This window comes from Mustela nivalis (genome assembly GCF_964662115.1).
Source record: "Mustela nivalis genome assembly, chromosome: 8".
NCBI lineage: Eukaryota > Metazoa > Chordata > Mammalia > Carnivora > Mustelidae > Mustela > Mustela nivalis.
Genome location: NC_139027.1, coordinates 21395440 through 21411378, shown reverse-complemented (window position 1 = coordinate 21411378; position 15939 = coordinate 21395440). Strand labels below are relative to the sequence as shown.

Here is a 15939-nt window from a genome sequence, read left to right as displayed (position 1 = left end):
TCAATACCACACAAAGTAATCTATCAATTCAAAGTAATTCCTATCACAATCTCAACAACAACCTTTGCAGAAAAAGAAAAAGCCATCCTAAAATTTATATGGAAGCTCAAGGGATCCTGAATAGCCAAAACAATCTGGCCAAAGAAGAACAATGTTGGAGGTCTCATACTTCCTGATTTCAAAACTTACTACAAATCTACAGTAATCAAAACACTGTGGTATTGGCATAAAGAGAGACATATAAACCAACTATATGAGAAATAGCCCAAAAATAGACCCACAAGTATATTGTCAAGTAATTTCAATGATAGTGCCAAAACTATTTAGTGGAGGAAAAGACTGTCTTTTCAACAGTGTTGTGAAAACAGGATATCCACATGCAAAAAAAAAAAAAAAAAGAAAGAAAGAAAAGAAAAGAAAAAACAAGGAAGTTGAACACTTATACCATACACAAAAACTCTGAATTAAAAATTCAAAATGAATCAAAGACCTAACCACAAGAGCTAAAATGATAAAGCTCTTAAAAGAAAACATAAGGAAAAAGTTTTAAGACTCCGGATTTGGCAGTAACTTCTTGGATATGAAACCAAAAGGATAGGCAACTAAAGCAAAATTCATAAATTGGACTTTATCAAAAGTAAAAATGTTGTATATCAAAAGACACTATCAACAGGGGTGCCTGGGTGGCTCAGTGGGTTAAAGCCTCTGCCTTTGGCTCAGGTCATGATCTCAGGGTCCTGGGACAGTGCCCCACATCGGGCTCTCTGCTCGGCAGGGAGCCTGCTCCCCCCTCTCTCTCTCTGCCTACTTGTGATATCTGTCAAATAAATAAATAAAATCTTTTTTCAAAAAGATACTATCAAGAGAATAAAAAAAAAGATACTATCAACCCGTGGAAAAGGATTAGGTATTTTCAAATTATATATCTGATAAAGAATTATCTAGAATATATAAAGAACTCCTACAACTCACTACGATCCACAACACAATTAAAAAATGGGCAAAGGACTTGAACAGACACTTCTCCAAAGCAGATATGCAAATGGCCACTAAGCACTTGGTGATGCTCAACACCACTGCTCATTAGGAAAATGCAAAACCAAACTGATATACCACTTCATACCCACTGGGATGACTACAATTTTTTTTTAAGTTTAAAAACAGAAAATGTTTAAAAACCAACAAGTGTTGGTGAGGATGTGGAAAATCTGGAACCCTGATGTATTGCTGGTGGCAATACAAAGTGACATGGCCACTGAGGAAAATGACATGATGATCCCTCAAAAAACTAAACTGAGAATTACCATATGATCCAGCAATTCCTCTTCTGGATATATCCCCCAAAGAACTGAAAACAGGGGCTCCGAAAGAAATCTGGATGCCTATGTTTATAGCAGCATTCTTCACAATAGTCAAATGGCGCAAGCAACCCAAGTATGCGGTGACGGTACACGGATAAACAAAATGTGGTCTAAACATACAACGGAGTATTATTCAGCTAAGACTAAAAAGGAAGGAAATGTTAACATATGCTCGACATGGAAAACCTTGGAGACATTATGCTAAGTGAAATAAGCCAGTCATAAAGGAATAAATGCTGTGTAATTCCACTTACACAAGATACCTAAAGAGGTCAGATTTATACACAGACAGGAAATAAAATAGTGATTTCCAGGGGTGGATGAAGGGAGGAATTGGGAGTTATTATTTAATAAGCAGAGAGTTTTCATTTTGCAAGATTAAAAAAGTTCTAGAGATGAATGGTGGTGATGGCTGCACATCAATGTGTATGGACTCAGTGCTACTGAACTGAAATGCCACTAGATTCAGTGCCACTGAACTGAAATGCCACTGGACTCAGTGCCCCTGAACTGGAATGCCACTGGACTCAGTGCCACTGAACTGGAATGCCACTGGACTCAGTGCCACTGAACTGGAATGCCACTGGACTCAGTGCCCCTGAACTGGAATGCCACTGGACTCAGTGCCACTGAACCGGAATGCCACTGGACTCAGTGCCACTGAACCGGAATGCCACTGGTGCAAACGGTAAATGGAATGTATGTTTTACCACAGCCAAGAAAAGTATGTGCTAAGCCTCAAACTGAATCTACATGGAAATAATTTACTGAGCCACAAAATTTTAAAAATGCTTTTTTAGATTAAAAAAAAAAAGTCTAAGGAGTCCTTAGATAGAAAAAGCAATCATTGTGAGGGCATTGTACCCACTTCACGGTAGAACTCAAAATATTCTCCAAAACTTCCACTTGACTCAAGAACTCTTATCAATAAATTGGCAAGAGCAAAGGTTGAGATGAAAACTGTTTCAGAAAACAAAAAGGATACATTTTTCAAAAAGTCAAGAGAAGCAAGGTCAATGGGAAAAACAACTTTCATCACATGCCACTAAAAGATAACCACATCACTCAGGAAATGTGGCCCTGAAAGGAAAGTTACAAAATTATTTCTCAAGAATATGGCACCAGAAAGCAAGATTATTCAACCATCATGGAAGTTAAAAAGGCGGCTATCTACATGGGCATAAGGGTCCATGAACCTGTGTGAGCGCACAGAACTAGTTAATTTGCAGTCTTGAGACAAACATTAACATGTGCCTTTTAATGTAAACTAAAAGAGTCCTGCTCATCTTCTAATCTTAAAGCAGTCCGCAAATCTGCCATTCCAATGAAACAGAAACCATCAAAAAATACCACTTAAAATTGCATAGAAGAGAGGATACAAAAGATAACAGTTAAGAGTGATTTTTTTTTTGTTCCCTTGAATAGTACAAAGTAGAGCTAGGAATAGATTAAAAGAATCTCCTACCTCCTTTCCTTTACACATTAGACTGAAAGACTACTTCCCCTCACCTCTTCCCCTACCCCAACTTCCATACCAAAGGAAGTCTTTCTGAAATGAAATCACTGCAGGGCATGAAAAGCCCAAGATTCATAACCATCTAAAACTCCAGAGCCAGAGTTCTCCCAGCATTGACCACTCTAGTCTCTGTGGGAAGACTGTGGAATCCTAGCATAAGTTCCTAAGGTCAATGATTTCAGAGTTTACTGGGACAAGGCCAATACTATCCCTTGACTTTTTCCCCCAAAAAACCCTAAATACAAAATAAATGAAAGCCCTCTGAAATGTTAAAAAACCCATTAACTATTCCACTAACATTATTTACATTACTGTATTTTGCTATTATAATCACAAGGCAGCTGGACAGGCAGCTACCCAAGTTAAAGATCGAAGATAAGAAAAGATGATGGGCTGGAGCGTGAGAAGCAGGACATTTCTCAGAGTTTAAAAAAAAAAAAAAAAAAAAAAAAAACGAGGTAATTCCTGGAGGATAACCTGGACACGTTAATAGTGCTCAAAATACCAACACGGTGCACTGTTCTCTATATTTCTAGATGCCCTGGTGTCTAGCCCTAACCCTGGTGCCCCAGCAGCCTGAGCCCTAACCAAAATTCTGCCCTGTAACATTCACAACCCGACCACACACTGCCCACACTAGCTCTCCGCCCTCCAACAGAGCTCCCTACCTTAGTCCCCATCTTACGAGGTTTTGGCGGGCAGGTTTCTTCAACTCTCTGTTGAGAACTATTGCATGTCTCTGCTCAAGAGAGCCAAGGTTCAATCTCTAATATCTACTGAAAACAGGCTCTGTTAAAAAAAGAAGCTGGACAGGGTGCCTGGGTGGCTCAGTTGTTAAGCGTCTGCCTTCAGCTCAGGCCATGATCCTGGGGTCCTGGGATTGAGCCCTGCATCAGGCTCCCTGCTCAGCAGGAAGCCTGCTTCTCCCTCTCCCACTCCCACTGCTTATGTTCCCTCTCTCGCTATGTCTCTCTATCAAAAAAATAAATAAAATATTTTAAAAATAAATAAATAAATAATAAAAAAAGAAGTTGGCATTTCCAAGCCCATTCATTCTTCAACCTAATCAAATATTTCAAAGGACATCCACATGCACCACCTAAATTAGCCACATTAATACTGTTTCTGCCCCCATGGATCTCCAAAAAGCAAAGAACAAGGATAGAAAGTTACCCTAGAAATAGAAATTTCTGGCTCTCTTGTCCTTTTCTGCTCCATGATTTCTGACTCTTGTTACATGTGTGACCTCTTATATTGCTCTGCTTTCCTGAGTCTTACTTAGACATCTCCTTTACACTGCCTGCATGGACACTCCCTCTTTATAGAGTCCCTGATTCTGAAATGCCAAAGTGATTCTACCAGCTGCCTAACAACAATACAGTAAAATAATATCTATAATAATGTGTGTAATATATGTAACACTAAATATAATAACAGCATTGTTATTATTGTAGATAAAAATAGTGACCATTTATTGAGCACTTGACCAAATATATTGAGATATATTTATATATATATATATATACACATATACATATTCCCCATCACTACTCAGTAAGATAATTATTAACGTCATCCTCAATTAAGAGAAAAATGAGGTACAGAAAAGGTATGTAACTTGCCAAAGGTCTTTAATAATGTCACTCAATAAAGTGGCAAAATCAGGAATCAAACTCAGACCTCATTGACCAAAAAATCTTCATGCTTACCACGATATTATGCTGCCATCCCTAAAGATGGCTCACTGCGTTCCATCCTTTGTCCAATCTGCCCTCTGGCTTGTGGCACCCCCACCCCTTCCACCAGCATTGTGTCAGCACTTCTGGCTCTGACCATTTTTCCTTTCTTTGAACTTTCTTTGAATTCTTCGTAAATATTCTTAGGGAATATTCTCTGGATAAGAGATTATTGAATTGTTAAATTTTCTTTGTATTTTTTTTTAAGATTTTATTTATTTATTTGACAGACAGATCACAAGCAGGCAGAAAGGCAGGAGAGAGAGAGGAAGGGAAGCAGGCTCCCCTCCAAGCAGAGAGCCTGACGCAGGGCTCAATCCCAGGACCCTGAGATCATGACCCGAGCCAAAGGCAGAGGCCTCAACCCACTGAGCCACCCAGGCGCCCCATGAATTGTTAAATTTTCTAATACACCTTCTCCTTCTACTTCAATCTACCTTTTATATTAGCTCTCATCTATGTCAGCAAACCACTAGAAACTTCTACAGGAAAGCAACCAAAGAATAAGCACCTAGGAAGAAGGTGAAGAGTCCATGTGCAGGGACAAAATGAAGAAAACATGAACCTTTATTTACAGACATAAAAGTGGGCATAAATAGGACAGTATCAATATTATAAAGCAAGTATGCTCAGTATTGTAAAACTACAATCCAAGGGCCACTTTCTTCTTTTTGTAAATCAAGTTTCACTGGAACACAGCCACATTTACTCACTTGTGTACTGACATAAATTCCACACAAGAGCTGTTGCGACACAAACCATAAGACTCACATGCCTAAAACACTATCTGATCTCACAGAAAGTTTGCTAAAACCTGTTGTAAAAGAAGTCCATTCTCTCCAAACAAAAAGTTTTATCCAATGCCAATCAAATCCCCAACAGGTGAGATGATGAGTATTCAAACATACTATAAAGCTGTAAAATTGAAAAGCTGTATAATTGCACAAAGCAAATACAGATCATTGAAAATAAAGTCAGAAATAAACAGAATTTAGCATGTAAGATGGCATTTCAAAATAATGAATAAGTCAAGGATTTGTCTTATAAATAGTGCTAGGACAACCAGACTATTACTTAGAAACATAATATCCCATTCCTACATTATATCATATACCAAAATGAATTCCAGATTAATTTCAAGGAACAATGAAACTACAGAAGAAAGCATAGGCATCTCAGAAGAAAACAGATGTCTCAGTGGAAAAGGCATTAATTTCTCAAAATGCCAAAAGAACCCATGAATGAAATCGATCTGATGACAACATAAAAAGTAGACATTTTGGCATATCAAAGATAAATGTGAGAGGAAATTCTTTTTTTTTTTAAGATTTATTTATTTATTTATTTTACAGAGAGAGAGAGAGAGAGAGATCACAAGTAGGCAGAGAGGCAGGCAGAGAGAGAGGGAGGAAGCAGGCTCCCCTTGAACAGAGAGCCCGATGTGGGACTCGATCCCAGGACCCTGAGATCATGACCTGAGCCGAAGGCAGCGGCTTAACCCACTGAGCCACCCAGGCGCCCCGTGAGAGGAGATTCTTTACAACCTTCTGTTATAACAAAAGACAGATTCAAATGAACAGCTCTCAATGATAGCTGATTAAATTACAATGCATTCTATTCTAGAATATTATGCAGGCATTAAAAAGGAGGCACAGTTCAAGCCATACTAATGTGGACAGTCTTCAAAATACACAGGTAACATGAATATATAATATGTTACTATATTAATTATCTAGTGCTGCATAAAAACTACCCTAACATTAGTGGCTTTAGGAAACAATTTATTATTTCTCATCATTCTGTGCCAGGAGGCTAGTCAGTTCTGCTGGCCTCTCATTGGCCTATGCGTGGAGCTGCCTTCAGCTGATTGGTTGTGGGGCTGAACAGAGCTGGGGCAGCTAGGGCAGCTGGCTACATGGACCAGTCTCTCTCAAGGAGACCAGACCCAAGAAGAATACACCAAATACATCAAAATCTTAAAATTTACATACTCTGGCCCAATAGTTAGAATTTTCCTGACACACAGGAATACATGCATCCATACAGGCACTTCTATCTTTTATAGTTGCAGAGATAAGATCTCCGGGTAATGAATCTGGCAATCACTTGATAAAGAGGCCAAGTTCATGCATGATCACACTACAGCAAAGCTCAGCAGTTGGGAAGTCCACCTGTGCATCAAAAGCTTCAAATTCATATTTTACATTCTCTCTCCTTAACAGACATGGACAGCCAAGAATCACCAGTTTGAGGAAACCTGCCAACACTAAAGACGAAGAACAAAACAGAGATAATGCAAGATACATAAAAAATGTTTTTTAAAACATTCAAAAGTTGTAATCGTCAACTGTACCTCAATTTTAAAAGCAAACAATACTTAGTATCCTTACAGAGCAGAGAAGACACTGCAACCATGGAACTACAACAGTATGTGTGTTGAGGGTCCCCAATATTACAGACCAAGGCCTTTCAAATCTGAGAGGAGGAAAATTTGCAACCTAGCGTTCTATACTTGCCCAAATTATCAATCAAGTTTAAGAGCAGAATAAACACATTTCAGACCTTCGGGAACTCAAAGAATAAACCTCCTCTTCTCCCTCTCTTGGGATGCTACTAGAGTGCATGCTCCAACAAAGCAAGAGGGAAAAACAAGAAAGGAAAACATGAGACTCAACATAGGGAAGAAGCAAAAGGAGAGACACACTAATAACTGCATAGCAGGGGCAGACAACAATCAATACGAATTCAAGCTGTTCCTCCACCAACCTTCCCCATCTCAACCAATGGCATAACTATCTTAACCCACTTGCTCAAGTTAGAAGGAAGAAGTCATTCTTGTTTCTCTCTCAAGCCCCAGATTCAACATCCTCCTGTTTTTACCTTTAACTAGTTTATAATCTATTCACCTCCTTCCATCTCCATTACTCCCACCATATTGTAAGATTCCATCATCTGTCACCTGGTCTATTGTTACAAATGGGCAGCTAACTAGTCTACCTTATCCCGCATAAGTCTCTTTCTATATAACAACCAATGCTTTTTTATATATATATAAATTAGATAATGTCACTCTGCCTAAAATCCTTCAATAACTCCTCATTCCACCCAGAATAAAACCCAAGTTTCCTAATATAGCCCACCAGGCTCTGCATATTCTGGCCCCTGACTATCTTTAGAATTTCATCTCATTTCCCTCTCACGCTCTCTTACTACATTCCAACACTCAGTGGCCTTGCAGATCCTTGAACACATGAAGCTTTCTCCTGCCTTTATACATCATATTCCCTTTATACAACAACTTCCCCAGCTCTTTACATTGGATTATTCTCATCTTTCGTGATTCAACTTAAATGTCCTTTCCTCAGAGAGCTTTCCTGACCATTAATTCTCAATTAGTCCTTCACCGGGTCAGTTTCCCTTCATTTCCATTCCTCAATGAGTTAAAAAGAAGAATTTTTGTTAACTGAAATTCGGAATGTCCTAAGAAAATGGCATGTGACTATTTAAATGAGGCTATCAAAAAGTATCTAGAACATATGGTTAAGCAAGAGAATTTTTAAGAATAAAAACAAGATAGGTGAAAATTTTCCTGATATTATTATGACATGCCATAAAGTTTTAATAGTTAAGACAGAGCACAACTGGCATAAGGACAATGGGGCTGACAGATCAGGACAGAAAGCCTAGAAACAGATCCGTGTATGATCTAGACACAATAAGAGAGGTAGCACTGCAGATCTCTAGACAAGAGGATGACCTTTTCAATAAATGATGCTGGGACAATCAACGAATTGCATGAACAAAAAAACTATATCCCTAGCTCACAACATATCTTATGGAAAAAAATAAATTTCTATTTGAAGACCAAAAATGGAAAATTGTAGAGGAAGGTTTGTGATTTTTTTTTTAATATTTTATTTATTTATTTGACAGACAGAGATCACAAGTAGGCAGAGAGGCAAACAGAGAGAGAGAGGAGGAAGCAGGCTCCCATTGAGCAGAGAGCCCGATGCGGGACTCGATCCCAGGACCCTGAGATCATGACCTGAGCCGAAGGCAGAGGCTCAACCCACTGAGCCACCCAGGTGCCCCAGGTTTATGACTTTTGAGTATGACAGGATTTTCTGAAATGCCTTTGTCTCTCTCTCTCTCTCTCACATACACACACACACACACACGCAGCAAAAATCTAAAAAAGAAAATACTGATGCATTTGACTTCATTAGAACTAAAACTTCTGGACATCAGTAGTATGAAACTAAGACTGTAAGGCACAGACTGAATGCAAATATTTGTAATACATATAAATGATTAATATCCAAAATATATAAAGAATGATTTAAAACCTATACAAAACTACAAACAACCCAGTTAAAAGATGGGCAAAGGATAGTCCTAAAAGAAGAAATTTAAATTAGCAATAAAGATTTGAAAAGATTCTTCACTATACTAGTAATCAGGGAAGTTACAAATTAAAAACAATGAGATACCATTTCACACCCATCAACTTGGCAAAAATTTAAGTCTGACAATGCAGACTATTGTTAACGCTACAGAACAATGGGAACTCTCATTCATTTCTGGTGGAAGGAAATTCATATAATGTGGCAATATCTAATAAAATAGAAGATGCATATACCTTAAGAGCTGGCAATTTTATTCCTAGGAATGTGCCTAGAGGAATAGCTTTCAAAACTTTTTTTTTTTTGCTTTCAAACATTTTTTTTCATGACACACATATTTCACATTGTAACCCAGTACACACATACTTATTTAACTGAAAGCAAAATTCACAAAACAGTGCTTACTCTTATTATGTGTGACACATTCTGGTAGTTTCCATTCTATTCTCATTCATTTTTTAAATATTGGAGTGACTCATTCAATAGATTTTATAACCACTAATGGGTAAACACACCCAGTTCAAAAACCCATGCCCCAGAAAATATTCTCATACCTTCTTGCACAAAGGTGAGAGAACGCTCATTATGGCATTCTTTGTCAAAAGAAATTTAAAACAACATACAAGTCAATCAATGGGAGAGTGAATAAAAAATTGGAGGCACATTCATACAATGGAATATGATACAGCAGTGCAAACCAAAGAACTTGAACCCTAAGTATTAACATAAGTAAATCTCAAGAACTTCCTACTAAGCAAAAGCAGCAAGCTGTGGAAGAACACACACACACACACACACATACACACACACAGACACACACATACACACATATATCATGATATCCTTTCTCTAAACTTCTTAAACATGCAATATAATACTATATATGGTTTAGGAATATATTTTTATATAATGAATACATAAAGGATAATGGTATGCACAGGAGAAAAGGAAAAAGATCACAAAGAAAAGAAAGTGAAATGAAATAGCCCAGAGAACAACTGGATACTAAAGGGTTAAAAGGTGCCCATCTTCAGAATTAAAGTATTGGCTCCTGGGCCAGCAGCTTCCTTCCAGGCACAGGGCTAATAAAGGCTCAGCCTGCCAGCCAAAGGGACCAATGGAGCAAACAGAGATCTGTCTTCAAAGCTTACAGCACTCATCTTTGAAAACGGTTCTATTTAGTAACTAAGTACACTGAGTATCTATTTTTAATTAAGTAATGAAATTCAGAACATGAACAAAAAATGCAACAGGTAGTTGTGGGCGGCTGAGATGTCACAGCAGATGCCCCAAACACAGCCATGTGCCAGTAAGGGTGAGTCACTGTGATATGCTGAAAAAAGATAATAAGGCTTGGCTGCCACAGGTTGCAGTAAGCCCTCTGCTTTCCTCTCTCATATTTGCCGGGCACCATTCCAGAACACTGAACATGGAGACAGCTTCAAGATTAGCAAATCACCAAAAATGACAGAATATGGCATCTTACAAATAGCACATGCTTGGGATCAAATTATCCCAGAGCAAAAAGCTAATAAACAGTCAAGAACCCCATGGAATAACTCCCTAAAATAAAAAATTCGACCCCTCTACCTAGAAGAGAAAACCCAGGGCTGGTTTTTCAGTACTGGTATTTCAAAAATATCAATTCAGTTATCAAGGAATGACATTTTCTAAAATTACGTATAATAACATTTAAGCAATAATCTACAAGACCAAGAAACAGGTTTCCAAGCCAGAAGTCCAAACCACTATGATCCCCAAACCAGGCAACTTCTCTAGGAAAACACCTTACCTCTTCACTCACTCAGCCCCCACTTGCTACACTATGTAGGAAAAGTACCACAGCACACCTTAAGGAGGCCTAAAAATAAATTAAATAAGAACCCTGTCCTTAAGATTGTGACAGTCTAGCAATGGAGCTCAGAAACAAACAAACATATACATACATATACACATACATACATACATACATACATAGGTGTATGTAAGGTACAAAGATTTAGGGGCCATTACAGAAAGATGAGTTGCTACTTTTTTTTTTAATCTTACTTGGAATAGAATCTTACCTATCTATTCCTTCTATGAGCCAGATCTAGAATATAGATACTCACACCTCATTTCTTCAAGGGCAAGTAGCCATATATAGAAACAAGAGTAGTTCTGTACATGCTGTGCCCTACAGGATTCACAGAACTGATAAATGTGGACCCCATTTCTTGTAAATGAGTGCTGCTGATGTAAAAGAAAGGGAAATGCCAATAAATGACACACTAAAAAGAAGCCATTCTGTTTGTTCCCAAACCCCGTCACTGTTTTACTATAGAAACTTGAGGAATGCACACTTTGCCCGATGGAAGGATTGAAGAAAAAATTGTTAATGAGACTCCAAGGAACTTTCATGAATCTTTCAGACACGAGCTGCATAAAAGGCATCACTAATGCTCTAGATTAATACGGCTTTTCACATCATTTTATGCCTAGCAACTCAGTTAATGTAGGTAGAGGTATCTGCATTCCTTTTGTGAATCTAAAGAAAGTAAAGTCCATAAATACTAAACGCCATATAATTCCATTAAATTCCATAAATACTAAATGCCATATAATGATGCCATTTCAAATATTTTTCGAAGAGCTAGTCCAGACTGGGCCAGGTCTAGTGGATTCATTTCAAATGTATCATCAGATCCACTATTTGCACTTAAATACTCAACCAAACATTCAGGAATCAGGGAGCACTGGAGAAGGAGTCTGCAGAAAAGAAGTAAAGTGACTTCATGTTGATGAACCCAATCATTCCCTCAGGACACTGATACAAAGAGTAAGAAGTTCAGATGACGTCATCTCCCATAAGCCAATCCCAGTCCCCTGGCCATCAGTCCCCTGTCATGTCCTCGCCAACTTTAAAAAAAAAAGTGGTTGTGACAAACTAAAGAAGAAACACCCAGGCACCTGGGTGGCTCAGTGAGTTAAAGCCTCTGCCTTCACCTCAGGTCATGATCTCTCATGATCGAGCATCCCGCATCAGGCTCTCTGCTCAGCGGGGAGTCTGCACCCCACCCCCCGCCTGCTTCTCTGCCGACTTGTGATCTCTGTCTCTGTCAAATAAATAAATAAAATCTTTAAAAAAAAAAAAGAAAGAAAGAAACACCCATGCCTTATCCATTTGAGATAGTAAACATCCCCAGTTCATGAGTTTGGCTCCTTTTGAGGACAGCTTCCCTAAGCTATAATCCATCCACCCTTTCAGGTGGCACAGTTCAGTCATCTGGCATATATTTACAGAATTGTATAACCATCCCCGCTATCTTTCAGAACATTTTTGTCACCCCCCCAAAGAAATCCCCCACCCACTGATTAAATAATGCCAGATCTTCCCAATAAAGTATCCAACTAACCTAACTAGTCTTCTAACTAGTCTAACTAACTCTAACTAGTCTTCTCTATCCTCCTACTGAAGGAAGTGTACATCCTCATATCTAAGTCTTCTGCTTAGTCAAAAAACAGCAAGACTGGGGTGCCTGGGTGGCTCAGTGGGTTAAAGCCTCTGCCTTCAGCTCAGGTCATGATCCCAGGGTTCTGGGATCGAGCCCCGCATCGGGCTTTCTGCTCGGCAGGGAGCCTGCTTCCACCCCCCCTCTGCCTGCTTGTGATCTCTCTCTGTCAAATAAATTTAAAAAATAAATCTTAAAAAAAAAAAAAAAAAAGGCAAGACTACAGAAGGCAAAAGAGCCTAAAAAGAAAAACTAAAAGAGAGTCAAGAATGCAATATATTTCTAGTAAGAAAATACTCAAAAACTGATGGGGATATGTCAAAAAGACACAAACCCCAACTCAACGGAGCTCCAATGACAAAGCTAGAACAACTGAGCAACAAAATAAATGAACACAGCATTTGGATGATAACCTACAGACTAAAATAAACACCTAAAAATTCACACTGACATAAATAAATAAGTGAGTAAGTAAGTGACTGGGGGAGAAGGGACAACGCTTCTCTACAGTAGAATTCAAGTTAATAAGTGTGGGGGGGTGGGAGAAGTAAGGGAAATAGAACATCATTTAGATCAGCACCACCGTGATAATGACTGCAGGCCAGAACCATCCATGACCGCTGAAATTAGTGGCCAAAAGTACCATGAGGAAGTAAGCACCTGCACCATCTCAAGGCATCCCTCCACAAGACACTTAGCAATGACAAAGGGCAGATCGAGCTAACGCTACAGTGGAGAAATTTGGTGGACACAATCTTACTTGAGCGGTCGAAGTTAACATACCAGTCACACACATGAACATCACGTACTCCCTGACCTAATGTACTGTAAACCATACAGCATCAATTCTGTAGTATTCTTGGTGGGGGGGCGGGGGGATACAGTTCTCACTGTAATAAAGGGAAAACAGTAGATTAGCCCATACTAAGCAACACTTTACAAAATAACTAACCAGTGCTATTTCCCAAAGTGTCAAAATCGGGACGCCTGGGTGGCTCAGTTGGTTGAGCACCTGCCTTCAGCTCAGGTCAGGATCCCAGGGTCAGCAGGGAGCCTGCTTCTCCCTCTGCCTGCTGTTCCCCCTGCTTATGCATGCTCTCTCTCTGACAAATAAATAAATAAAATCTCTAAAAAAAAAAAAAAAATGTGTCAAAATCATGAAAGACAAAGAAAGACAGAAACATTAACAGGTTAAGAAGACCCAGATGTGACAGCTAAATTCAGTTTGGATCCTGGATTGGATTCTGGGCCAAAAAAGGACATGCATGAGTGGAACAAGTCACAAAATTCAAACAATGCTTGTAAAACAATCAACAGCATTATAGCAACATTAATTTTGTCGTATTTTGTAAATTTTCTGTAAATCTATATTTATTTTGAAGTAAAAAGTTGGGGCTTTTTAATTCAACATTTCTAGGTGTCAGATACTACTATTTCAACCCCACTGTGAAAAATGACTCATTCTGGCTAGCTATTTTAATTTTCCTATTAGGAGAGATTACCAAATGATATCAAATTCAGAATCCCAAAACCCAACTCTAAGAGTACATGCTGAATTGCAACAGACGTAACAAGAAACTGAGTGAATGAATGAAAAACACACTTGCTAAAAACCACATGGCACACTGTTAACAAAGAGACGTGCCCCCCCCAAAAAAAAGAAGAAGAAGAAAAGAAGACATGAACGTTGTGATCATAAAGCAATGGCCCACAATGCAAATAAAACAGCTTGAAACATAATAATACATCAAGATCTGGACAAAACCAACTGCATCAACATGTGCTAAGTTCAAGACCTGATTTAATTTCTGTGGTGTTCAATTTTGATGAATCTGGTGGGAAAAGTTTATTAGTAATTAAGGCTCGATTGGGTCTGATGCATTAGTTGTAGTAGTGCTGGTACCTACCCAGATTTCAAGTCAGTTATCCTCAAACAGTTTGTAGCATCCAGTCCCACTTTTCCATTGCGGACCACACTAGATATGAATGGGGACAGCATTGGAGAAATTCGGTTCAAGGCCACTTCTGGGGACATTTTGGCTTGATTTGCAAATCACACTGAAAGGAGAAGCAAGGGATGGTGGTCAGAGTATTCAGAGGAACTAGACAGAATGGGTTTCCTGAAAACTGGCACAGCAACACGGAAATTTCTCTTGCATGAATAGATACTTCACTTCCTGTCTTATAGTGGCCTCTTCCAATGACCCCTTCAGAAGAAACCAACCCCCTGTTGCTCACCTCCTCAGGAGAGAGACAGCACCAATGCTTTTCAAGCCAGAAACAGCCCTTCAAACCAATTCCCTCATCCTTTCCAAAGCTGACCGCTATACTGCCCCACACAACCTAAATCTACCCTGCTCTATCTTACAACTGACAGTTTCCTACTTTGAGGCCTTAAGAAGCCTTCACTAACAATCCTCTCCCCCCACACACAAAATGTACACTCCATTAAGTTCGGAACTGCTCCCTTGGTGTCCCCACAAGAAGGACTTGATTGGTAATACTATATGAAATTCAAGAATAAGCATAACCTACTTATAATTGTTACTTAAAAGAAATTATTTACTTCTGATATACTGTCCCTCCACAGTGTGTTATAACTACCTGCTTTCTGCTCTCTCCCCTGCAGGGACTATGTCTTGAATTCCTAGTGTTTAACAAAAGTACCTGGCACATGCTAAGCATCCAATAAAAATCTTTAAATAAACAAATGAATAAAGAGACCAAAAAAACTAGAGAAATATTAAAGTATGGAGAGAAGACAATATCCCCTCAAAAAAATCTGGTCGAGGAGAATGTATCTGAGGAACCTATGTAGCAAGAAGCTATTTAATGGGGCACCTGGGTGGCTCAGTGGGTTGAAGCCTCTGCCTTCGGCTCAGGTCAGGATTTCAGAGTCCTGGGATGGAGCCCCACATCAGGCTCTCTGCTCAGCGGGGAGCCTGATTCCCCCTCTCTCTCCCTCTGCCTGCCTCTCTGACTACTTGTGATCTCTGTCAAATAAATAAATAAAATATTTTTTTAAAAAGCTAATTAACAATTAATTCATGAAAACATACACTTATCTGGATATTAACCAACACAAACAAACATATATCTAAAATTCTTAGCCTTTCAAGCACTAAGAAGTTCTTGCACTTGAAAATACAGAAGTAAAACCAACAAAGCGTGTCTAAATTATCTGGAAACCCAGAGGCTAGGGGAAGGAATGTATGAATTCCTCTAAACAGATTTCTACATGAAAACCTCTAGTTTCAGAGGTGAGTAAATCCATTTAAATAGTCACTTTCTTCCTCAATCTGAAAGGATAATCCCTCATCAAAAGCAAATTAATTTCCTCTAAGTTACAACTATAAGGAAATGATGTCCTAGTCCTAGTTTTCATATACTTTACCATATGGGGACTTAGAGGTCTCTGCCAAAAGAAATGCT

At 38.8% G+C, this 15939-nt stretch overlaps 1 protein-coding gene across 4 annotated transcripts in view; it reads right to left on the bottom strand.

The window, feature by feature from the left end:
• The window catches only part of BABAM2 (BRISC and BRCA1 A complex member 2), a 404982-nt gene that overhangs the window by 386748 nt on the left and 2295 nt on the right, over positions 1-15939 (bottom strand). For all 4 annotated transcript variants that reach the window (XM_082745160.1, XM_082745162.1, XM_082745163.1 and 1 more), the window contains one exon: positions 14415-14565. In XM_082745160.1, coding sequence (XP_082601286.1) covers positions 14415-14542 — 128 coding nt within the window. In that variant the 5' untranslated portion in view covers positions 14543-14565. The remainder of the gene's footprint in view (positions 1-14414; positions 14566-15939) is intronic.